The 27427-nt window shown below is 45.8% G+C and overlaps 2 protein-coding genes across 4 annotated transcripts in view; both read left to right on the top strand.

Moving 5' to 3' along the window:
• Positions 1 to 10296, top strand: part of LOC146036344 (putative HLA class I histocompatibility antigen, alpha chain H) — a 223387-nt gene extending 213091 nt beyond the window's left edge. For both annotated transcript variants that reach the window (XM_083160300.1, XM_083160301.1), the window contains exons 4-8: positions 233 to 505; positions 1006 to 1104; positions 3586 to 3615; positions 6938 to 6986; positions 8703 to 10296. In XM_083160300.1, coding sequence (XP_083016426.1) covers positions 233 to 505; positions 1006 to 1104; positions 3586 to 3615; positions 6938 to 6984 — 449 coding nt within the window. In that variant the 3' untranslated portion in view covers positions 6985 to 6986; positions 8703 to 10296. The remainder of the gene's footprint in view (positions 1 to 232; positions 506 to 1005; positions 1105 to 3585; positions 3616 to 6937; positions 6987 to 8702) is intronic.
• LOC146036342 (putative HLA class I histocompatibility antigen, alpha chain H) overlaps positions 1 to 27427 on the top strand; it is a 405284-nt gene that overhangs the window by 213208 nt on the left and 164649 nt on the right. The window lies entirely within an intron of this gene.

Below are 27427 nucleotides of genomic sequence, written 5' to 3'. Positions count from 1 at the left end.
GTCCCAGCCGGTGCCGGGTGATCCATACTCCCAATGTTACTGCATTCTGCAATGTGATCCTGGGAGGCCAATATCACCCCTACATCACATTAGAGATGTGATCATTGGTAACTGAGCCTCTATGTGAGAATTGTGTACAATATACAAATTATTAGTGTCATTCCTGCGCAGTACATTTGCCAGTGGTAGTGCTGGTACTTGTAGTGACCATTTCCTCGCTCTCTCTTCTCAGTTGCCCCAGAGGTGAATGTCACAGGTCACCGGTCAGGCGAGGTCACAAAGCTTCACTGTCAGGTGTACGGGTTTCACCCCCGAGCTGTGGATGTCAAGTGGATGAGGGATGAGCAGGACGAGGTTCTGTCTGATGAGGCCAGTCGGATCCTCCCCCATCCTGACGGGACCTATCAGAAAAGAGTCACTGTGGAAGTGCCGGCTGGGGAGGAGGAGCGTTACTCCTGCCATGTGGAGCACAGCAGCTTGGAGAAGATACTCAGTGTGAAGTGGGGTGAGTGTCATGTGTATTAGGAGTGTCACACATAGGTGCCTCAGAATTATGGTCAGTGTGGTGTCACACAGTGCCTCAGGACTATGGTCAGTGTGGTGTCACGCGGTGCCTCAGAATTATGGTCAGTATGGTGCCTCAGGACTATGGTCAGTGTGGTGCCACATGGTGCCTCAGGACTATGGTCAGTAAGGTGTCACACAGTGCCTCAGAATTATGGTCAGTGTGGTGTCACACAGTGCCTCAGGACTATGGTCACTGTAGTGTCTTGCGGTGCCTCCGGTCTATGGTCAGTGTGGTGTCACGTGGTGCCTCAGGACTAAGGTCACTGTAGTGTCACGCGGTGTCTCAGGACTATGGTCAGTGTAGTGTCTCTCTGCCTCAGGATTATGGTCAGTGTAGTGTCTCCTGGTGACTCAGGACTTGTGTACGAGTACATTGTGGGGTGTATAACATGGGTACAGTATGACCAATAACCATATTCTCCTTTATATTTCTCTCAGAGCCTAGGAGTGGCCCCTCAGTCGGGGTGATCATTGGTGCGGCCATCGGAGGCCTTGCTGTTCTCGCACTGGTCATTGCTGCAGTTCTTATATACAAGAGTAAGTGTCACGGTTACAGCGCTGTTACTATGTCATGCTGGATTATTTCTCATGTTTCTACATTCCACACAGATGGGGCTTTTCTTGTGTTACTATGTATATTGTGGTGTATCTGTATTCTTACCTGCATCCCACACCTCATCTCCCAGTCTGCACAGTACAGTTACATCCATGTAACTGTGATCTCCCCAGGGGAGGACACAGCCGCAGATATATCTGTCAGGGGTGTAACTGTGATCTCCCCAGGGGAGGATACAGCCACAATATATCTGTCAGGAGTGTAACTGGGATCTCCCTGGGGGAGGATACAGCCACAGATATATCTGTCAGGAGTGTAACTGTGATCTCCCCAGGGGAGGACACAGCCGCAGATATATCTGTCAGAGGTGTAACTGTGATCTCCCCAGGGAGTATACAGCCGCAGATATATCTGTCAGGGGTGTAACTGTGATCTCCCAGGGGAGGATACAGCCGCAGATATATCTGTCATGGGTGTAACTGTGATCTCCCCAGGGGAGGATACAGCCGCAGATATATCTGTCATGGGTGTAACTGTGATCTCCCAGGGGAGGATACAGCTGCAGATATATCTGTCAGAGGTGTAACTGTGATCTCCCCAGGGGAGGATACAGCCGCAGATATATCTGTCAGGGGTGTAACTGTGATCACCCCAGGGGAGGATACAGCCGCAGATATATCTGTCAGGGGTGTAACTGTGATTTCCCAGGGGAGGATACAGCCACAGATATATCTGTCAGGGCTGTAACTGTGATCTCCCAGGGGAGGATACAGCCACAGATATATCTGCCATGGGTGTAACTGTGATCTCCCCAGGGGAGGATACAGCCGCAGATATATCTGTCATGGGTGTAACTGTGATCTCCCAGGGGAGGATACAGCTGCAGATATATCTGTCAGAGGTGTAACTGTGATCTCCCCAGGGGAGGATACAGCCGCAGATATATCTGTCAGGGGTGTAACTGTGATCACCCCAGGGGAGGATACAGCCGCAGATATATCTGTCAGGGGTGTAACTATGATCTCCCCAGGCGAGGATACAGTCGCAGATATATGTCAGGGGTTCAACTGTGATCTCCCCAGGGGAGGAAACAGCCGCAGATATATCTGTCAAGCGTGTAACTGTGATTTCCCAGGGGAGGATACAGCCGCAGATATATCTGTCATGGGTGTAACTTTGATCTCCCCAGGGGAGGATACAGCTGCAGATATATATGTCAGGGGTGTAACTATGAACTCCCCAGGGGAGGATACAGCCGCAGATATATGTCAGGGGTGTAACTTTGATCTCCCCAGGGAGTATACAGCCGCAGATATATCTGTCAGGAGAGTAACTGTGATTTTCCCAGGGGAGGATACAGCCGCAGATATATCTGTCAGGGCTGTAACTGTGATCTCCCCAGGGGAGGATACAGCCGCAGATATATCTGTCAGGGGTGTAACTGTGATCTCCCCAGGGGAGGATACAGCCGCAGATATATCTGTCAGGGGTGTAACTGTGATCTCCCCAGAGGAGGATACAGACACAGATATATCTGTCAGGGGTGTAACTGTGATCTCCCTAGAGGAGGATACAGTAGCAGATATATCTGTCAGAGTCACACCCATACACTAGAGATATGGGGATCAGGGTTATGACCCATACACACCAGACAATGTGTTCAGTGAACGATATTACTGAACAATTTCCCTTGAACTTCCCAGTTTCCTGGACAAACGATATTGTGCATCGCACTGAGCGATATGCCGGATGATGAACGATCTAGTATGAGCCTAGTAATGTGCAGCTTGTTGTGACCAACATAGCCAAAACTGAGCTGCATGTACAGGTGACAGAAACCCTCGTTATCGTCCATCGGGAGTGTGTATCATTCATAGATCATCGCATACACACTGGCCGATCTTCTGAGCGATATCAGTCAGAACAATATAGTATAAGATATCACCCAGTGTGTACGCTCCTTTACTCTGATCTCTAACACTGCATCTTATTGGCCATCGGCGCCCACTTGTGTTGTATAGCCAATAACATATATCCAGAGAATTCCAAATGCGCTAGTTTTGGGAAAAGAAGCGAGTAATTCCGATCCTGCACATCTTTTACATGTACCCCCTCACGTGTCATGTATGTAACATGTATTACTGGGACTATAATCTGGGCCTTTATAGAACAGAATCCTCTGTTAGATTAGATCCTAGTTACTCAGCCTAGCGCAGGCCTGGCCAACCTGTGGCTCTCCAGATGTTGTCAAACTACAAATCTTATCATGCCTGGTCACAGTTTTGCTATAAGGGAGTGTTAAAACTGTGGCAAGGCATGCTGGGATTTGTAGTTTCACAACATCTGGAGAGCCACAGGTTGGTCTGTCCTGGCCTAGCTGCTTATTCATCATGGTCTCCATGTGGGGTCTGTATGACACCATTATTCTCCTGCTGCCTAATTCCATCTCCTGCTTATTACAGGAAGGACGTCTGACTACAAGACCACCAGCAGTGAGTATTCTGTGATGTTTCCCTATAGATTGTAAACTTGTGAGCAGGGCCCTCATACCTTTTGACTGTCTGTAAATACCTAGCTTGTGGTATTACTGTCTCCTATTGTAAAGCGCAACGGAATATGCTGAGCTATATAAGAAACTGTTAATAAATAAATACATGCAATGCTATGTCCTGTATCCAGGGATGTGTGAGGCTTCTCAGCAACCTAGGTGACACTTCCAGCTACTCCCCCAACCCCAGACTACCACCAATACCTACCTTGCAGCTAAATCCCCCTACCCCACACTGCCACCAATACCCACCTTCCAGCTACTCCCACCCCACACTGCCACCAATACCCACCTTCCAGCTACTCCCACCCCACACTACCACCAATACCCACCTTCCTGCTACTTCCCCCCCCCACCCCACGCTGCCCCCAATACCTACCTTTCAGCTACTTCCCCTACCCCACACTGCCGCCAATACTCACCTTACAGCTACTCCCCCCACCCCACACTGCCACCAATATCCACCTTCCCGCTACTCCCAACCCACACTGCCACCAATACCCACTTTCCAGTTCCTTCCTCACATTACCACCAATACTCACTTTCCAGTTACTTCCCCACACTGCCACCAATATCTACCCTCCAGCTACTTTCCCACACTGCCACCAATACCTATTTTCCAGCTACTTCCCCCCACCCCACACTGCCGCCAATGCCCACCTTCCAGCTATTCCACACACTGCCACAAAGACCCACCTTTTAGCTTCTTTCTACACACCCCACACTGCCGCCAATGCCCACTGTCAAAGGTATATTTTCAGCAATCCGGATACAAGAAGAAGCCAGAGTCCAATTCTTAAGGAAAGTGTATTTATGGAATAATACTAAACACCTAACCCACAGATTGGGGAGCACAAAGGATGCTCTCCAGGCTAGTGCTAAGACAAAGAAAAATTATGCTAAGGGCATTGTCCCGAACCCGATATATTCATAGCAAACATATTTAATATTGACCTGCCCCAATTACTTAATCATTTCTTAATATCTTTTAATACAAAAACTGATAAAATACATATATAGTAATTTGATTATATCATTCAGTGCAGTATTTATAAGACAAACAATCACGTCGTCAAGTCTGTCCTTGTGATTGTGGGAAATACAATGTAATGAGTAGGGATTGTCGGCCCATGTCCTGGGATGGAAACCATATTGGATGGCCGGACGTCTATTTCTGAGAATAGCTCCAAGTATATAAGAATATATTAGTGTGATAATAATATCTGGCATTCACTCCCTCACTTCCTACCTTTCAGCATATGTCGATTCAGTACTTGTTTCCTAGCACGGCACCAGCGATTAAAATTGTATCCATCGGGTCCTAAAAAATCACGTTGATCGCATCCCATGCAACCAAATCGCATGCGATGGACGCGATTTTTACATTGGAACCAATGTAAAATGGTCCCTGAGACCCGATTTTACATTGGGCCCAATGTTAAATGCCCCCCAGACCCCAATTTGCATTGTATCACCACGCTGATGGGTCAAATGCCCCCCATTGTTAACGCCACCCCACGATGAATGCCAACCTAAAGCGTGGCGAGCGCAGCGGTACGCGTCCTCCGACCTTTTCATACCCCCACTATCCACGTCGGCATGGAGTTTATTTTATATAGTGTGGCGAGCGCAGCAAGCCACCGAGCCCAAAGCTTGGCGAGCGCAACGCGCCCCGCGAGGGGACGCGCATTACTTCACAGGTATTACGCGTCCCCTCGTGGGGTTCGCTGCGCTTGCCACGCTTCGGGCTCGGTGGCTCGCTGCGCTCGCCACACTATATAAAATCATCTGCACGCCGACGTGGATAGTAGGGGTATGACCAGGTCGGAGGACGCATACCGCCACGCTTCGGGTTGGCGTTCATCATGGGGGGGGGGCATTTGACATGCAAATTACCCATCAGGGTGGGTATACAATCAAAAATCGGGTCCATTGGGCCATTTAACATTGTTCCCTATGTAAAATTGGGTCCATCGCATCTGTTTGAATGTATGCCATTATAATGGCATACAATGGACCCAATTTTACATAGGAATTTAACATTGAATGCATTGTATTCAATGTTAAATTCCTATGTAAAATCGGGTCCATTGTATGCCATTATAAAATCGCGTCAGTTTTTAATTGTCGGGAAAGGCTAAAAAGAGACCAAAAATCGCGTCAGTCGCGTCCATCGCATACCTTAAGTTAAGGTATGCGATGACCCACGATGGGCGCCGTGCTAGGAAACAAGTACCGTCGATTCTTTTTTACAATCTTGGGTAACATCACTCACCCATGAGGTCTCACATCAAAGATACATCTAATAAAGGATGTCGAGTGGAGAGACAGTTATGTGGTTCTCACACACCACGTCACAAGTTTATATACCAACATTCCACATCATTTGGGTCTTAAAGCTATATCTGACAGATTACAATGCGATGGTGACCTCAGTGACACACATATCACTTTTTTTTATTGGATTCCATCTGGTTCATCTGACATCACAATTATTTTCTGTTTAATTCCACTTATTATTTACAGGTGATGGGTATGGCCATGGGGACCAGGTTTGCCCCCTAGTTACACCAACCTATACATGGGCATGGTCGAAGGCCAGCTAGTGTGGGGTGGCGGACATAGGGCACACCTGGTCCTCTATGGCTGTTATATTGATGACCTCTTTTTCATTTGTGATGGGGATGCACTTTTAGCACAGTCCTTCATCACTCACATGAACCCTAACCCATTTAAGTTACAAATTACACACACACATACCATCCCACTCAGACCAATTAATTGGGCATTTCTCTTATAAAGGACAACCAGATGCACACATCCAACTACAATAAAGAGGTCAAATTCATAGATACACTTTCACAGTGCACATTACCATGCCCCCCCGTAAATTAAATGTGCCTAAAGGACAGTTCCTGTGTTTATGCAGGAACTGTTAAGATTTTGTCTTAATGGAAATGGAAAACACAAACAAAAACAAATAGAAAATACAGAAATTTCTTTATTTAAACCTTTAATGGCGAATATCACCAAATAAAAGAGATTGTCAATAAGAATTTCAATCTTTTAAAATGGGATCCAATATTGAGGGACCTCCTACCTATATAACCAACCTTTATTTTCAGAAGAAACAAGTGAAAAACATACTGGCTTGGTTGTGTCTGTGGGGTATATATAGTGTAATCACTGTACAGTGGGTGTGAGGGGGCTGCTGTATCTGTGGGGTGTATATAGTGTATTATAACGATAGTGTTATCTCCTCACAGCCGCAGACACGTCCTCTGATGACACCAACACTGCAGAGAAAGCCTGAGTGTAAGTACTGAGTATGCGACGGCCTCACACCTGGATATAATGGAGTTATTGGAGTAATACAGTACTGTGGGTGTAATGTATGGGGGCAGGGATGTAGGGATGTGATACAGGCGGGGTATCACATGTACATCTGTGTTATTAGGAGTATATATTATATACAGAGGTGTTATTATCTGTAGATGTCTCTGTATCAGTTACTGGTCTGACAGCAGAACAACAAGTGTCTGAGTTATATATTAGCAGCCAGTGACCACTATATCTGGATGTATATTGCTGTGACAGGGACAGAGTGATAGATATCCGCTGTGTAAGAGACCGCACATATCACCATCTGCTATATAGGTGTCAGTGAGGTGGGTGCAGTCTGTATACAGTATACCTGCAGCTGAGCGTCCTCCTCACCTGTCAGTCTCTGTACTTATATCTGGATGTATATTGCTGTGACAGGGACAGAGTGATAGATATCTGCTGTATAAGACTGCACATATCACCATCTGCTATATAGGTGTCAGTGAGATGGGCGCAGTCCGTATACTGTATACCTGCAGCTGAGCGTCCTCCTCACCTGTCAGTGTCCGTACTTATATCTGCCTGTCTGTGACAGAAGAGTTGAAGGCTCCTCCTGTAATTTCACATACATGTTACAGTATCCTGTGTGTATATTATATAACCAGAGATAGGTGAGGTCACAGCTGATAAGTATATGAGGGACCCATGTTATACAGATAATGATCAGATATATTGACATCACTGAAAAAAATTGTGAATAATGAAAACAATCATAAACGCTAATAATCTAATTGTACAAATTTACAATTGTACCCCACTTACACAGGAACGGTAGGTAAAATATGTTGAATAGTATCTTTGCTTTTGTGATTCAGAAAGGGCGTACCAGCACTCACTTAGATACAAGATGGACTCCACCCAGAAAGGTTTCTTTATGGTCCCCTCAAATGTTAATAATGGCGTACCCCACTCACTATTAGAGAAAAGTGGTAGTACGCACTTTTGTGGCCAAAACCTACTGATATATATTTTAATTATATTTCATGAACATACTTACCTGTGGTGGCTCGATAAAAAGATACCTTTATGAGAACTCTACATTTTCTCTAATAGTGAGTTGGGTACGCCATTATTAACATTTGAGGGGACCATAAAGAAACCTTCGTGGGTGGGGTCCATCTTGTATCTAAGTGAGTGCTGGTACTCCCTTTCTGAATCACGAAAGCAAAGTTACCATTTAATATATTTTACCTACCTTTCCTGTGTGAGTGGGGCACAACTGCTTTATCTCAACTTAGACAACCACATCACTTTGGATCACTTTGGAATATCCATTGGAGAACATTACATCATTCCATGAAGAATACATATCCTTAACAGGACCCAAGGATTGTTCTTTCTCTATTTTTGGATACATACAGTATAAGGAAAGTGTCCAGTTTCCCAATTATTGTACATTTTCTTAGTGCACATTGAATTGTACTTTAGCACAATTAGATTATTAGCGTTTATGATTGTTTTTGTTATTCACAATTTTTTTCTGTTTGCACGGCTGATGGTTTCTTGGTGATAACCCGAACGAATTTCAAAAACTCCACATAGCCGCCTCAGCGCAGAATTCAGTCACAGTAACACAATTTATTTTATATTGACATCACTATTCCGGCCTCTTCTGTGACTATGACATTGGATTCTTTGTCATTGTAGATGAAGGAGCCGCACAGAGGAGAGATGCTGAGAGCTGCTGCTGCCATAGACCAGGACAGATTCCCACCCATCCCCCTGCTTGTCTTCTGCTTGTTCTGTGTACATCTGAGGCCGTATAACATACAGGGAACCTGTCATATACAGTAACTCCGGTTATGTGCAGCCAGTGACCTGGGCCCCCTGTGATATGTAGGTTATATATCTCCCTGTACATGATAACTCCTCCCACAACCCCCCCCCCCCAGTGTATGATAGAGGTAGGGCCCTACACTATTGTCGCTCACCGTTACCTCTGCTGAATCTTCCAGATGCAAAGGATTCTGGGTAATTTCTAAGTCATGGTGAATTTCATATGCAGTCAGTTTGTGCAAGTGCAGCTGGCAGCTGATTGGTTGGATGTTGATGTCAACCTGCCAGGTGGGGTCTGGGCTTATATATTAATCTGCCAATCATGTGCTCTGTGTTGTACCCAGTACAGGGACAGAGCAGCCTCTCTGTTATCCATCCTCTGCACCTGGAGGGAGAATCTCCGGGGTCTATACAGGGTGTTGGGGTAACAGGGGGATCCCACATGTCTGACATAGAGTCATTATAGCACATATTTGGTTAAGGATATCACCAGTGGTGGATCCAGAGGTGGCGGCTGCAGCACAGTTCAAAATTCAAATAGGGGTGAGACACCAACTGCCAATGAGTCAGTGTGGAATGGCAGTGGGTGTGGCTACCCTATTTGAATTTTGAACTGTGCTGCAGCCCCACCCCCTGGAGCCACTTCTGGGTATTACTGTGGGCGCGGTTATCCTGTAATGGGTGATATATACATTACACACATCTGCGCCTATATTAGAATTGCTGAGCTGTGTGTATTACATTAGCTCATAGTTACCTCCTCTCTTGCATTCTGCAGGAGACTCCCTGAAATAGCAGCAATCTCCCTCTCTCCCTCATTAGTCTAGCAATCTCCCTCATGTCACCTAGCCCACATTACACTGTTACATTTTTTTGGGAAAAAGGAATGAGAGATAGATACATTGAATCATCAGCACCATTTCCTAGAACATTACCAGGTATAGTAGCTCTGTCTTAACTGCTTTGGGCTCATCTACATTTGGATATAAGTCATTTTAGAAGATTCCTCTCAGATGTAGCAGTACACACCCACGCTTCTAGGGGCCACGTTCACAATCTCTCCATATATGGACACACCCTTTGGGTGGAGCATGACACACCCCCTCAATGGGGCGCTGTGCAAAATTTTACTACCGACTGTAATCTCCCTGAAACTAGTTTTCAAAAGTAGGCAAGTATGCATTAGCTGTGTGACCGGTTCCCTTTATGTGTGTTATGTTGGCTGTATGACCGGTTCCCTTTATGTGAGTTACGTTGGCTGTATGACCGGTTCCCTTTATGTGTACAATGTATAGTTACCGGCCTCTATCACAGACTGTCCCTGGGATTCTCGCTCACATCAGATCTGCAATAAGGTGTCGGGATTTCAGCTTTATGCTTAGTCCTTTTTTCATATAATTTTTTAGCTCCATTTTTTTTGTCTAATTTCGATCAAATCATATCTGCAATAAAATGTCTGGATTTATGTTTTATGATTTTTATTATGATTAAATTTTAATAATAATTTCCTGAGTTCCATCTCCAGCTGCCTTGTTCCACCTGAGACTCTGGCTGCTGCCGTTCTCCTGCTTATACCTGAGTGACTCTGGGCTGAGTAATAGGGATATATCCGGCCACACAGGAACATGTAGGGAAGGAGGAGGCGGAGGTGATACACCTTCCTCCTGCTGCCGCTCTCCTGCGTGACCTGAGTGACTCTGGGCTGAGTAATAGGGATTTAATCTGGTCACACAGGAACATGTAGGGAAGGACTGATAAATCGGGAGGGGACCACTGGATGACATGGGGTATGATGGAAGGGTGTAATGGGATTACATATGATGACAGAATACATGTAGGGCCTTATTCTGGTTGGTGCGGCCGGGCCGTACGCGTACGTTCCGGGGTTTTTAATGATCTGCGCATGCGTACAATCGCCAATGCGCAGGCGCGAACACTCCACAACGCTTACGGACGGGTCTCTCCGTGCGAAAAAACCTGTACGCGAGAGTACGGGCATTGGGGGCGGCATAGGGGCGTGATGAGGGGAGCGGCCGAAATAATGAGGGAAAATGGGCGTAAATATGGGCGTACACGGGGGTGTGCACCAAAAATGAACGGTGCTACTACCGCACGATCGCCTAAAGCACCGTTCATTTCGGACACAAAACAGGCGGCCGCCAACCGCCACCTCAGACCACCCCTACAGATACCGCATGCCTGCGTGCGCCTGGGTTTGCTAATTAACGCTGATTACTACGCAAACACCTGAATGTAATAAGCAATGCTGCAGTCTATTAAGTCCAAACCATGATTTCACTACCTGCAAGCCACACACAGCACTCAAACACATTGGAAGCTTATCTTTCTATACTTCTCTACATTTAAAGGTTTGTTTAATTTAAGGTAAGAATCTTTTTAAGACCTGCTTATATATGCTAAGGTAGGTATTTGTTAAACAGTTATACACATTCACTACGTGCTTTCATAGACTTTACACAGTAGCACACTCAATCTACACAAGTCGACATGTGTCAACGTGTTCACTCTAATACAAACATAGGTTTTGTATTTATGATACAATAACATAAACCACATCTAACACCTACAAAGGATGTTTCAGCAATGTTTTAAGCCCATGCCCACTATTTTGCACATTAATTAATTCAATCAATTAATTAATTTTCTTAATTATAGTTGAAAGGCAAGATTTGCAGGGCCATACATGTGAAGGGTATGCCAGCGTACACGGACGTACGCTCACTCTCACGAGCGGTGACATAAGCTGAGTTTTCCATTGAAAACAATAGCGACCCGTCCGTGCAAGCTGGCGTACGCTCAGATTTCCGCAAGAAGTCGGCGGGAAGACGGACGAGAGACGTCCGTAAACGGTGGCGTACGCTCTGTTGTACGCCAGTTGTCGGAGTCTAAGGGCTGATCCGTCAGTGTACGTTGGCGTACGCTCAATTGTACGCCACTCCCCTTCGACGTTGTTTCTGGTCGTACGTATGCGGCTGATTTGTGGGTGGACTTAACCTCAACGGCCGTGTACGGAGAGCGTACGCTAATATGGAACGTACGCACGTTTGGCCGCACCGATCAGAATAACCTCCGTAATGTGTATAACATATGTAGGGATTGGGGCCTGGGCTAGTGACCGATCAGGTGACTAATGAGCCACGTCCAGGTGTGGAGACTACTGAATAGTGTCCCAGTGATAAGAAGCCCTTCCACACATGTACAGATACAGGGTTACTGTAGCAGAAATAAGTTACCCATGTCAGAGGGCTCTGGAGCGCGTTCTATAGCTCTGAATGTAACAAGTTGTACTACAGGTTATTCTAACGATGTTGTAGTGATTTGTTAAATAAAAATGTTTATTTCATAAAGTCACTGAAAGTTGGCGATATAAATGTTCCATAGGCTTAGACATTGTAATTGTCACGTCTGAAGTAGCACCAGCTGGAGAATATCGTAAGCTGGGTGCCTTGACGTATGGAGGTTGCATCCACGACAGAATAGAGAAAACAATAAGAGTAAAATATAATGGGTTTAATGAGGACATTGCAAACAGTGATAATGATGAGATGAATGGTATATGGCAGATATGCAAATATAAAGTCAATTGTCAGGGTAAGTTATTGTAATACATGATGAAGCTTGGTCCTTGAAGAATATTGCAATATAATTGAAGAGTGGAACTTGAATAAAAGTCTTTAGATTGTAGAAGGAATTGAAGATTGAGATATTGGATGATTGGTTAAAGATTGAGAGATTGGATGATTGGTTGAAGATTGAGAGATTGGATGATTGGTTGAAGATTGAGAGATTGGATGATTGGAGTATTGAATGATTGGAGAATTGGATGGTTGCTTGAAGAATGGGGGATTGGATGATTGGAGGATTGGATGGTTGTTTGAAGAATGGAGGATTGGATGATTGGAGGATTGGATGGTTGTTTGAAGAATGGAGGATTGGATGATTGGAGGATTGGATGGTTGTTTGAAGAATGGAGGATTGGATGATTGGATGGTTGTTTGAAGAATGGAGGATTGGATGATTGGAGGATTGGATGGTTGTTTGAAGAATGGAGGATTGGATGATTGGATGGTTGTTTGAAGAATGGAGGATTGGATGATTGGAGGATTGGATGGTTGTTTGAAGAATGGAGGATTGGATGGTTGATTGAAGAATGGAGGATTGGATGGTTGTTTGAAGAATGGAGGATTGGATGGTTGTTTGAAGAATAGAGGATTGGAGGATTGGATGGTTGTTTGAAGAATATTGGTAAATGAAGAATGATGAAGAAGAGTTGTCCTTTGCTGAGTGAGACCGTGGCTGCTGCCAGAGGTAACCATGGAAGTAACCGTCGGGAGTGTAGCAAGGTGAGACCCCTTAGAGAGCCTGACCTTGCATTGTCCACATTTGCGGTAAGCAGAGTCCGATGGTACATGAAGCAGTGAACGGCCAGCAGGATCTCTTCAGGATGAAGCTCGGATTGTAGTGAGGACTACAGAGCCAGGTTGGAGCGAGTAAGCTCAGGAGCGCAGCGAGTGCTACAGAGCCAGATGGGAGCAATGATGCTGCAGGGTGGACATCATTGTACTGACTGCCGGACTAGCCTGAGCAGCCAGTACTTACCAGGTAAGCTGTGCCGGGATTGGTCAGGCAATCAGGGAGTGAGGCGGAGCTGTGCAGGAGTGACTGGGGAAACCAAGAAGATGGCGCCCGCCAGAGAGGGTGACAGATTCTAGCCGGCCCTGATGATACGCAGCTGCCCAAGCACCGGCCTTTACACAGACGCTGACAAGGCACAAACACACATGGCGGCATGCTACACCTATCCTGCATGACACTGGAGCACAACACGCCGGTGTCACCACGCGGTGACAGCGCGACCATATGTACCCCTGTGAAGCCAGAGATATGAGCAGAGGTGAGCGCCATGGTTTTAGTGTACCCAGAGGGTCCAGGGCTGAGCACTACACAGGGGTTTTGGGCAAACGCCATGGTGGATGTGACAGTACCCCCCCCCCCTTTTACGAGTGGCCCCAGGACAGTCTCTAGGCTTACTTGGGAATTTCCTGTGAAGATTTTTCACCACATTGGGAGCATGTACCTCAGAGGCACAAGTCCAGGATCTTTTTTCCGGTCCATAGTTTCTCCAGTAGACGGAATACTGTAAGTTTTTGTACCGGGTGCGAGAGTCCAGGACGTAATCCACTTCGTACTTAATGCCCCTATGGATAGAAACTTCAGGAAATTCAGGTATGGCATGAGAGGATTTGTTTAGCATACACGATTTTAATAATGACACATGAAAAGAATTAGGAATCCGTAGATAACTTGATAATTTTACTTTGCAGATAACTGAGTTGAGAATTTGAGTTATCAGGAATAACCAAATGAAACAAGATGCAAACTTCACTAAAGGAACACGTAGACGAGAACTTCTGGTAGACAGCCATACCTTGTTACCTCCTTTCAAAGTAGAAGCAGGTCTTCCTCTCCAATCAACAACCTTTTTATACCTTTGTGAGGCTTTTATCAGTGAGTTCCTGTTTCTCCTTTAATGCTGTCTAAGCTGCTGAAGAGATAAAGTTACTGCCGGTACAGATGTGACAGGTACTTGCTGGAACTCAGGAACCCTAGGAGCCACAATTAACAAAGAAAGGATTTGAAGGAGAAGACATATGGTATTGGTCGTTGTACCAGAACTCGATATATGGCAATTCCCCCACCCAATCATCTTGGAAGGAAAAGACATGTAAACAAAGGAAAGTCTCCACGTCCTGCTTGATCTTCTCCATTAGACCATTGGACAGAGAGTAATATGCTGTACTGATTTTACAATGTACTTTGGGAACCTTACATAGAGCTTGCAAAAATTTTATTACAAATAGTACACCTTGATCAGATATAATCTCCTCAGGTAATCCATGGATCCTAAAAAAAAATTTACTGAGTAATTCAGCTGATTTGGGGACTGAATTTAAACCTTGCAGAGGTGTAAAGTCCATCGATAGATGAGACCAGGGGTTTTTTTTTGGAAAAAATAATGGTCTCAATGAATCTACTGGAGCATGACTGGGAACCTTGGGTGGAACGCAAAGAGGACAGGAAGCCACATAGTTTTGAATATCCTTCCTCAGATCTGGCCACCAATACAGACGTGAATTCGTAGGTTTTCTGCACCCCTGGATGGCCAGCAAACTTAGAGTCATGGACCCAACGAAGAATCCGGTGTCTTGATTTGGCCTTGACAAACATTTTACCTGCTGGAACTGAAACTCGCACCTTGGTTGCCGCAAGAACCATTGGATCGACAATTGGACCTTCGCCACAAAACTTTGTTTCCACTTCAGTCTCCCACGATCTAGTCAAGGCCTTCATCTTTTGATTTTTTACTCCAGATAATCTGAAATTACATTTTGAAAAGGACACTGCCCATCTATTTCGACGGGGATTAAGACATTGAGCACTTTTTAAACGCAACAATTTTTTATGATCGACAACAATTTTAACCACATGAACTGCCCCTTCTAACAGATACTGCCATTTCTCTAACCCATTTTAATCGCTAACAATTCTTGGTCCCTTATAGTATAATTCTGTTCGACTGGGGAGAATTTTTTAAAGAAGAATCCACATGGATGCAACTGTCCATCAGCTCTCACCTGGGACAGAACTGCACCAACACCAATGGGAGAAGTATCAACCTCGAGAGTAAAGGGTAAAGAGGCATTTGGTTTAGTTAACACCGGTGCTGAGATGAGTTTCTCTTTAAATAACAAAAAGCCATTAGAGGCTTCAGTATCCCATTTGGGATTTTTTGCACCTTTGCGAATGAGAGCAGTTATAGGGGCAACAATGGTGGAAAAGTCTTTAATAAATTTCCTGTAGTAGTTTGCGAAACCCAGGAATCTTTGAATCCCTTGAAGAGTATGAGGACGAGACCAGGCCTGAATAGCCTCCACTTTAGCTGGAACTGAGTTGATAGAATTGTCCCGTAAATGATGAGAAGGCGGTTCTTTAATGGCCTGTTTAGACAAGGCATCAGATCTGGCCACCAATACAGACGTGAATTCGTAGGTTTTCTGCACCCCTGGATGGCCAGCAAACTTAGAGTCATGGACCCAACGAAGAATCCGGTGTCTTGATTTGGCCTTGACAAACATTTTACCTGGTGGAACTGAAACTCGCACCTTGGTTGCCGCAAGAACCATTGGATCGACAATTGGACCTTCGCCACAAAACTTTGTTTCCACTTCAGTCTCCCACGATCTAGTCAAGGCCTTCATCTTTTGATTTTTTACTCCAGATAATCTGAAATTACATTTTAAAAAGGACACTGCCCATCTATTTCGACGGGGATTAAGACATTGAGCACTTTTTAAACGCAACAATTTTTTATGATCGACAACAATTTTAACCACATGAACTGCCCCTTCTAACAGATACTGCCATTTCTCTAACCCATTTTAATCGCTAACAATTCTTGGTCCCTTATAGTATAATTCTGTTCGACTGGGGAGAATTTTTTAAAGAAGAATCCACATGGATGCAACTGTCCATCAGCTCTCACCTGGGACAGAACTGCACCAACACCAATGGGAGAAGTATCAACCTCGAGAGTAAAGGGTAAAGAGGCATTTGGTTTAGTTAACACCGGTGCTGAGATGAGTTTCTCTTTAAGTAACAAAAAGCCATTAGAGGCTTCAGTATCCCATTTGGGATTTTTTGCACCTTTGCGAATGAGAGCAGTTATAGGAGCAACAATGGTGGAAAAGTCTTTAATAAATTTCCTGTAGTAGTTTGCGAAACCCAGGAATCTTTGAATCCCTTGAAGAGTATGAGGACGAGACCAGGCCTGAATAGCCTCCACTTTAGCTGGAACTGAGTTGATAGAATTGTCCCGTAAATGATGAGAAGGCGGTTCTTTAATGGCCTGTTTAGACAAGGCATCAGATAAGCCTTGATTCTGATTACACAATTCTTCTGGTATTTGAAAAGAAATTTGTCGAATAGGTATTAAGGAGTTGAAACATGTATTCGTGCAATGAGTGCTCCATGCTTGAATTTGAGAGGTTGCCCAATTGATATTGGGTTTATGGATCCTTAACCAGGGAAGGCCCAGGATCAATGGGTATGAGGATTTGGGAATCACAAAGAATTGTATTTTTTCTGTATGTAGTACAATTTGCAGGGTTAAAGGTTGGGTTTTGTGAGTGACAGTCTCTCCCAGAATATGACTTCCATCCACTGCTGTAAGATAAACAGGGCAATGAAGTGATGTAGTGGGCAGATGCCAATGCTTGACGATATCAGCAGTGATGAAGCTCTCGGCTGCTCCTGAATCAAGGAGAGCTGATAGATGTCTGAGTTGATGTTTAACCTGCAAGGCAACTTTAAATATACAATCTTTTGGGTTTAGAGAGGTACAAACTACCCCTAACCTGCCCTCTCTAGCACAGGTTAGGTTCTGGCGTTTCCCGGCTTCTTAGGGCAGGAATCGATGGAATGCTGGGGATCAGCACAATATAAACAAAGTTGTTCAACTTGGCGACGTTTACGCTCAGCTGGAGTCAGTTTAGAACGGTTAACCTGCATAGGTTCTTCCGTAGATAAAGAGGGTGGCTTGTTAGCAAGAAAAATGGATTTTGGGTCAGATCGGCTTTTCTCGTGGTTTCTCTCTCGAAGCCTTAGTTCAATTTTTGTGCATAAAGAGATGAGATCCTCTAGTTTAGGAGGTAAATCCTTAGCAGCAAGTTCATCTTTGATTTTATCTGAGAGTCCGTTCATGAATGCTGCTAAAAAGGCCTCCTCATTCCATGCTAATTCTGTAGCTAAGATTTTGAAGTAAATGAAATATTGACCCACTGTCCTGGATCCCTGACGTAGTCTTAGAATTTCTGTGGCGGCAGAACTGACACGCCCAGGTTCATCAAAGATGATTTTGAAAGTTGAAATAAACCGGGCATAGTCTGCTAATAGAGGATCTGATTTTTCCCATAAGGGAGATGCCCAATTTAAGGGCGGAGCCAGTAAGAAGTGATATCACATAGGCCACTTTGGACCTCTCTGTGGGAAAATATGAAGATTGTAATTCAAAGTGAATTTCACATTGGTTGATGAAACCCCTACAATTCTTAGGGTTCCCATCGAATTTAGCTGGAGTAGGAATTTGAAGGTGAGCCATAACTCCTGTTGTGGTAGAAATAGGTCTAGATGGTAGCGCAGATGTAACTGCAGGTCCTTTACCTTTTTTGCAACGTAGTCTGAATAGTGTCCAGTCTTTGAGTCAGGCCCTGGAGGGCATGGTAGAATTGTTCCTGAGCAGCCTCCTGGCGATCCAGGCGAGCTGCAAGTTGTTGTGCAGGAACACTGCCTTTTTCCGGACCTGATGCTGGATCCATGGAGTCAGTACAAACTGCCACATCTGGAGTAGCACCAGCTGGAGAATATCGTAAGCTGGGTGCCTTGACGTATGGAGGTTGCATCCACGACAGAATAGAGAAAACAATAAGAGTAAAATATAATGGGTTTAATGAGGATATTTCAAACAGTGATAAGGATGAGATAAATGGTATATGGCAGATATGCAAATATAAAGTCAATTGTCGGGTAAGTTATTGTAATACATGATTAAGCTTGGTCCTTGAAGAATATTGCAATATAATTGAAGAGTGGAACTTGAATAAAAGTCTTTAGATCATGGGTCTTCAAACTGTGGCCCTCCAGATGTTGTGAAACTACATGTTCCATCATGCATTGCCACATTTTTTCCTATAAGAGCATGCCAAAACTGTCAGGGCATGCTCGGACATGTAGTTCCACAACATCTGGAGGGCCACAGTTTGAAGACCCATGCTTTAGATTGTAGAATGAATTGAAGATTGGATGGGTTGGAGAACGAATGAAGATTGTATTGCAAATTGGAAGATTGGATAAATGATTGAAGATTGAGAGATTGGATGATTGGTTGAAGATTGAGAGATTGGTTGAAGATTGAGAGATTGGATGATTGGTTGAAGATTGAGAGATTGGATGATTGGTTGAAGATTGAGAGATTGGATGATTGGTTGAAAATTGAGGGATTGGATGATTGGTTGAAGATTGGTTTATTGGAGGATTGAATGATTGGGGAATTGGATGGTTGCTTGAAGAATGGAGGATTGAATGATTGGAGGATTGGATGGTTGTTTGAAGAATGGAGGATTGGAGGATTGGATGGTTGTTTGAAGAATGGAGGATTGGATGGTTGTTTGAAGAATATTGGTAAATGAAGAATGATGAAGAAGAGTTGTCCTTTGCTGAGTGAGACCGTGGCTGCTGCCAGAGGTAACCATGGAAGTAACCGTCGGGAGTGTAGCAAGGTGAGACCCCTTAGAGAGCCTGACCTTGCATTGTCCACATTGGCGGTAAGCAGAGTCCGATGGTACATGAAGCAGTGAACGGCCAGCAGGATCTCTTCAGGATGAAGCTCGGATTGTAGTGAGGACTACAGAGCCAGGTTGGAGCGAGTAAGCTCAGGAGCGCAGCGAGTACTACAGAGCCAGATGGGAGCAATGATGCTGCAGGGTGGACATCATTGTGCTGACTGCCGGACTAGCCTGAGCAGCCAGTACTTACCAGGTGAGCTGTGCCGGGATTGGTCAGGCAATCAGGGAGTGAGGCGGAGCCGTGCAGCAGTGACTGGGGAAACCAAGAAGATGGCGCCCGCCAGAGAGGGCGACAGATTCTAGCCGGCCCTGATGATACGCAGCTGCCCAAGCACCGGCCTTTGCACAGACGCTGGCCAGGCACAAACACACATGGCGGCATGCTACACCTATCCTGCATGACACTGGAGCACAACACATCGGTGTCACCACGCGGTGACAGCGCGACCATATGTACCCCTGTGAAGCCAGAGATGAGCAGAGGTGAGCGCCATGGTTTTAGTGTACCCAGAGGGTCCAGGGCTGAGCACTACACAGGGGTTTTGGGCAAACGCCATGGTGGATGTGACAGTAATGTCCTGTAACCTGCACATAAATGGGTAATAAGCTTGCTCAGTATTTATATATAACACATGACTAGCGCATCATCTGGATTACCTGTAGGTTACACTTTGACTCATTTGGAGCAGTAGAACGCACCCCAGAGCCCTCTACAGTGAAGTGGGGAAATCATTTTTTACTGTCCCTGTACATCAGTGGTGGGGAACCTCAGGCCCGGGGGCCGTATGCACTCCCCGTAGCCGGTCTGAGTGGCCCTCCCACCCGCCCGGCGGCTTTGCCGGGAGTCAAGTATAGGGTAATTATCGCAAGAGTTTGGTAGTTCTCGCGAGATTCCTCTTAATCAACAGCAACCGGAGACTTTCAGTCCTATTCAGCGGCAGCCGCCGGATTGTGGGGCGGCTGCAGCAGGGGAATTTGTAAGATAAATTTTTACATATGGCCCCTGAAGGATTTTTTTCCAATACAAACGGCTCTTGGCACAAAAAAGGTTCCCCGTCCCTGATGTACATAAAAGTGCTATTTACAAAATCTTCTGCTGTTGGTGCGTCAGAGCCCGGGGCGACAATGCTGTCAGTGCATCAGAGCCCAGGACAGCAGTGCTGTCAGTGCGTCAGAGCCTGAGGCGGCAGTGCTGTCAGTGCATCAGAGCCTGGGGCGGCAGTGCTGTCAGTGCGTCAGAGCCTGGGGCAGCAGTGCTGTCAGTGCGTCAGAGCCTGGGGCAGCAGTGCTGTCAGTGCATCAGAGCCTGGGGCAGCAGTGCTGTCAGAGCCCAGAGCAGCAGTGCTGTCAGAGCCTGGGGAGGCAGTGCTGTCAGTGCATCAGAGCCTGGGGTGGCAGTGCTGTCAGTGCATCAGAGCCTGGGGTGGCAGTGCGGTCAGTGCATCAGAGCCCGGGGCAGCAGTGCGTCAGAGCCCGGGGCGGCAGTGCTGTCAGTGCATCAGAGCTCAGAGCAGCAATCCTGTCAGTGCTCATCTCTGTGAGCTTCCTGTTCATACACATGGGAGGAGCCTGACAACCCTGCTGTGTGTGTGTGATACAAGTCTGCCTGTGGGAGAAAGGACTGTAGTGTCAGACTCATGGGTACATTTACTAACAATTCTAAAAATGAAAAGAGGTGATGTTGGCAACAGGTACCAGATTCTGTCTATCATTTCTCTATAGCAGGCATGTCCAAACTGTGGCCCTCCAGCTGTTGTGACACTACACATCCCAGCATGCATTGCCAGAGTTTTAGCATTCCTTAATAGCACATCTGTGGCAAGGCATGCTGGGACTTGTAGTTTCACAAGAGCTGGAGGGCCATAGTTTGGACATGCCTGCTCTATAGCATACTAGAAAATGTTACACTGAAACGAGGGGATGTTCTAGAAATGGAGAGATATAGAATATCCGCTAAAGGCGCTTCTGTATGGGTGTGCTTGTCTGATAAGCAGCAATCTAGAAAAGGGGGAGTCAGCCCCAATACAATATACAGAAACAAAGAAAGTGGTCGACTGCGCTATGGATAATGTGTTTTTTTTTTTTTTTTTTTAATAACAATTTAAAAGGTCAGGTGTATGGTGAAAAAAACGTTACAATTTATTGTTAAAATATACTTGAATATAAAATATAAAATAAAAACAAGAACAAAAAAATGACACTTATGTTGATATAGTCACCTTAGATTTGTGAATGTCTGGTCCGTTATGGTTTTTCTAATCCGAATCCTTAGTTTGTAATCAGTTTTTGGAATGGATTGGGGTAGTTCCACAAGCCTTTTTGTTGTCCCTGGATGGGGAGAGATTTCCAGGGAAAAGAGGGGGTGTTGAGCCTCAGAGAAAAGTGGGGGCCAATTCACTTGGTCTGAGGAATGGGTCTCTCTCAGGAGATGATGAATGGTCAGCCAGATGTTACAATTGCACCCGCTGATGGGAAGCGCTGGGATACCTTCACTGATGTTGCCGGGCTGTTTTTAGGGGGTGGCGTACCTCCAAAATATTTCTTGTGCCTCGGATTGGGTGGAAGGACCAGGGTGCTTCTCCTGCTGGCGGGGGTGGCTGTGTCTGAGAGAGGCAAATGTCCCACTGGAGATGGTTGTTTCCTGGGTAGTGATTGTGTGGAGTCCAGAAAGGGATTCAGATACCGCTGTCACAAATCTGTAGGGTGATCTTAGGTCACTTTTGTGCACCTACGCGTTTCGCTGCCCTCAGCGGCTTTTTCAAGGTCCATTTTACAACTATGTATAACTCTTCTTTATAGTATAAGCCAGGTATTCATCATTTTCTGCCAGCAATCAGGATATTTCCCATCCTGCAGGGATACAGATGTGGGGAGGTGCCGGGGGCTCAGACAAATGCTCAGGAACTGATAGGAGCACAGGATCTTGTTCAGGAATCTTTCAATCCACTGAATGGGAATAGCATACCTCCCAGCATGCCCCTCTCCAGGAGGGACACAATGCTCTGTTCCTGGACTTTCCTCTTATTGTATGATTACCATCGCCTGTGTTGAACAGGTTAATTGACAAGAAAGGCGTTTACCACAGGTGATGGCAATCATACATTACCAGGGAAGTCCAGGAACAGAGCAATGTGTTCCTCCTGGAGAGGGTTATGTTGGGAGGTATGGAATAGAGATACAAGCACTAATACCAGTGTTCTCATTCTCAATCCAGGTTTAAGTGATAGCCATGCTTGTGCACAGGTGACTAAGGTCACAAATTTTTATTTATTTTTTTAATTATGTTTATTAAGGTTCACACGTAAATAGACAAATTACATCAGCAGAAGTATTAGAAATACAACAGGGTGATCAACATTGATTAACCGTGATCAGCAGTAACAATGGTAGGAAGTGATACATCTGGTTTTACATACATTTATGTAGTTTTGTGCATTACAGATGTTATTTGAGCAGACATGTCCGTAATACATTCAGTTCGATGTTTCTCTTTAAACACATGTCATTTTTAGGTGCGTCATGAGATCACCATATATTGTGACTCTGTGTCTACCATAGGTATCATCCTGCCGTGGGTAGAACCTTAGTTTTTTCAACTTTTCTGATATCTTCAAAGATATATTAACACAAAAACATTAAACTCTAAGTTAGGGTGGGGGAGAGGCAAGGTTTCAGATATTAGGGAGGGTGGGGGCTGGGGGGGGGGGGGGAGGGGAGCAGCAAGTCATTCATTCAAAATTAATCGGTATTTGATTACTTCATATTGTATAAGTTCTCAGCGTAAGGTCCCAATTTATTATTGTATATTTGTGGCTGTTTCCCTGGGGTTAGCCACAAATATCAGGTTAGGTATCCTCTAAATCAGAGTTGCCTACCTGACCCTCTCCATGAGGGAGAAAATGCTCTGTTCCTGGACTTCCCTGGTAATGTAGGATTGCCATCACCTGTGGTAACACCTTCTTATCAATTACCTAGCTCCCCACAGGTGATGGCAATCATACATTACCAGGGAAGTCCAGGAACAGAGCATTGTCTTCCTGAAGGAGACGGTCAGGTAGGCAACCCAGCCCTAAATATATGAAGGAGGGACGGCAGCAGGTATTGGATATATTTGCTGCGATCCATGCATTACCACCCACAACTGCACCCCCCATAGGTTTCTATGATGGATGCAGTGCTGCCCGATTTACCAATATCTGAAATGTGATGCATTCTCAATATTAGCCCCCACAGCTACCGCCATATGAAAGCCTACACCACATAGCTGGTCGGGCAGAGGGTCTTCTTGGAAGTGGTCACTGTGCTGTCATTTTTGACCAAGCATATGCAGACCAATCAGCCGCTCACTGATCACATCACAGGGGCAGGCTACCTTTAGGAACCCCTGGCCCTGCCTGTGCTAAGTAATATTGCACCCTGATCACATTGAATATGCAACCATTTATAAAGGGGCCCCTTAATTAGTACTTCAGTTATTTTGACATAACGATCTGCACTGAAGCCTGAATATCCCTAAAACCAACATGGTTCGTGTGCCTTGAGTTCTGAGATGGAGAATGCCTCTGCTAGGGACCCATTTATCATTCTATAGTTACAGCTGAATCCCTGAGAACAAAACAGATTTTAAACTGCGCTTTTGAGGAAGGAAATAACACAGTTTAATGAAACAATGTATTAACTGTTAAAATACATTAAACAGAATCAAATTAAAAAGAATGAGTATAAAACATAATGCATCAAGTGAAGCTTTGATTGGTATAAGATGGTGCAAGCCTTAATTTATATCTCCCTTTCAATTGGGTGAGGATGAGGGAGAAGCACCCCACTAGTCCTTCTTTGTAAGGATCCTGTTCCTTTTGGACTCCAATGGGCAAGTGATTGGGGGGGCTGTTGGTGAACTCACATATTTGTGATAGCTGCCACCGCTGCGTGCCCCAATTGAAGTGTTCCCCGTGAAGTTCATGCACTGTTCTTAGTTCAGCTTTGTGTAGCCCCGATTTATAACGCTGTCCACTTAGGGCTATTTCACACACTCCGGCTCCTACCGTGCGGCAAAACCCCGTACGGCGAAAAGCCGTGCCGCACACGGTAGTTAATAATGGACACAATTGTGTCCATTCACATGGGACGGCCACTGCCCGGCCGCCCAGTTGCAGCCATATCCCACCACTGGAAGGGACGGCTGCTGGTCTATGGCCATCCCCTCCATTGTAAACTGCTGTGTGCGGCATGGCTTCCTGGCCGTGTGGGGTTTTGCCGCCCGGCAGGAGCCGGAGTGTGTGAAATAGCCCTTATGGGTCCTGGTTCAGGTATCCATGTAAAGAGGTTTACTCTCTTCCACAGTCCACAATGGGAAGAAGTGGGGTACTGTAGCCTTAGGCTTACGCATTTCGCTACAGCACCCCCACTTCTTTTTTCCCATTGTGGGCTGTGGAAGAGAGTAAACCTCTTTACATGGATACTTGAACCAGGACCCATAAGTGGACAGCGTTATAAATTGGGGCTACACAAAGCTGAACTAAGGACAGTGCACTAACTTCACGGGGCTTCACTAACTTTACCAGACACTAATAGTGGCTACAAGCAGCAGGAAGGTTCTGCAGGAGAAGACACAACACCAGACAGTAATAGTGGCTACAAGCAGCAGGAAGGTTCTGCAGGAGAAGACACAACACCAGACAGTAATAGTGGCTACAAGCAGCAGGAAGGTTCTGCATGAGGAGACACAAGACCGGACAGTAATAGTGGGTACAGACAGCAGAAAGGTTCTGCAGGAGGAGACACAAGACCAGACAGTAATAGTGGCTACAGACAGCAGGAAGGTTTTGCAGGAGAAGACACAACACCAGACATTAATAGTGGCTACAAGCAGCAGGAAGGTTCTGCATGAGGAGACACAAGACCGGACAGTAATAGTGGGTACAGACAGCAGAAAGGTTCTGCAGGAGGAGACACAAGACCAGACAGTAATAGTGGCTACAGACAGCAGGAAGGTTTTGCAGGAGAAGACACAACACCAGACATTAATAGTGGCTACAAGCAGCAGGAAGATTCTGCAGGAGGAGACACAAGACCGGACAGTAATAGTGGGTACAGACAGCAGAAAGGTTCTGCAGGAGGAGACACAAGACCAGACAGTAATAGTGGCTACAGACAGCAGGAAGGTTTTGCAGGAGAAGACAACACCAGACAGTAATAGAGGCTACAAGCAGCAGGGAGGTTCTGCAGGAGGAGACACAAGACCAGACAGAAATAGTGGCTACAGGCAGCAGGAAGGTTCTGCAGGAGGAGACACAAGACCAGACAGTAATAGTGGCTACAGGTAGTAGGAAGGTTACGCAGGAGGAGACACAAGACCAGACAGTATTATTGGCTACAGGCAGCAGGAAGGTTCTGCAGGAGGAGACACAAGACCAGACAGTAATAGTGGCTACAGACAGCAGGAAGGTTTTGCAGGAGAAGACAACACCAGACAGTAATAGTGGCTACAAGCAGCAGGAAGGTTCTGCAGGAGGAGACACAAGACCAGACAGTAATAGTGGCTACAGGCAGCAGGAAGGTTCTGCAGGAGGAGACACAAGACCAGACAGTAATAGTGGCTACAGGTAGTAGGAAGGTTACGCAGGAGGAGACACAAGACCAGACAGTATTATTGGCTACAGGCAGCAGGAAGGTTCTGCAGGAGGAGACACATCATCAGGCAGTAATAGAGGCTACAGGCAACAGAAAGGTTCTGCAGGAGGGGGCCACAGCATCAGTTATCAGACAGTAGTAGTGGCTGCAGGTAGCAGGAGGAGATGCAGCATCAGTGAGTAATCAGACTAGAGATGGGCAACTCTGCTCTTTCCCGCGAGCAGCTCTGAACGGTTCAGCTCACTGAAAAGAACCAGTTCTTTGAAATGGCTCACTGGCTCATTATTTATGTTAATAGTGGTAGTATGATTCTCTACTGACAGGGATTGGAAAGAACCGTCTCGCTCCTGAACCACTGCTAACTGTTAAGTTCACTGAGAAAGTGGCATGTGGCTTATCAGTGAGCAGTGAGCAGTGGTTCCTGGAGCAAAACCGTTCTTTCCAATCCCTGTCAGTACAGAACCGTCTCGCACCAGGAACCGCCGCTCATTCTTCACATCTCTAGGCTCATTTAGAAGAACCGTCTCTTCAAGCCGGCTCGATTGTGAGCTTCCCATCTCTAAATCAGACCGTAATAGTGGCTGTAGGTAGCAGGAGGATGCTGCAGGAGGAGATGCAGCATCAGTTATCAGACAGTAATAGTGAATGCAGGTAGCAGGAGGGTGCTGCAGGAGGAGAGGCAGCATCAGTAATCAGACAGTAATAGTGGCTGCAGGTAGCAGGAGGAGAGGCAGCATCAGTAATCAGACAGTAATAGTGGCTGCAGGTAGCAGGAGGGTGCTGCAGGAGGAGATGCAGCAGGTGACACAATTAGTGACTGATTTATTTGCCAGAAACAAGAATGTTCTTGTACTAATCACTAGATATATAACTACAATCTCCATACGCATACATGATTATAGCAGGAAGATGATAATAATAACACAGCGCTTTGTTTTCAAATGACACCAAATGATATATTATGAACTAAGCTGCTTCATCCATATACAAGAGCAGATTGCTTTTCTTTTCTTATATGGAAATAATACCACATGCTGGGCCTTATTCTGGTTGGAGCGGCCGGGCCGTACGCGTACGTCCCGGGGTTTTTCACGATCTGCGCATGTGCAAATACGCTAATGCGCCGGCGCGAGCACTCCACAACGCTTACGGCCGGTGTCTCAACGTGCGAAAAAACCTGTACGCGAGCGTACGGGTAATGGGGCGGCATAGGGGCGTGTTGATGGGAGCGGCCGAAATAATGAGGGAAAATGGGCGTAAATATGGGCGTACACGGGGGTGTGCACCAAAAATGAGCGGTGCTACTACCGCACGATCGACTAAGGCACCGTTCGTTTCGGACACAAAACAGGCGGCCGCCAACCGCCAGCTAAAACCACCCCTACAGATACCGCTTGCCAGCGTGCGCCTGAGTTGGCTAATTAACGCTGATTAGTACTCAAACACATACACCTGAATGTAATAAGCAATGCTGCAGTCTATTAACTCCAAACCATGATTTCACTGCCTGCAAGCCACACATGCAGCACGCAAACACATTGG

Source organism: Crinia signifera, chromosome 9 (assembly GCF_055691185.1).
Source record: "Crinia signifera chromosome 9, ASM5569118v1, whole genome shotgun sequence".
Lineage (NCBI taxonomy): Eukaryota > Metazoa > Chordata > Amphibia > Anura > Myobatrachidae > Crinia > Crinia signifera.
This window is presented reverse-complemented; position numbering and strand designations above follow the sequence as displayed.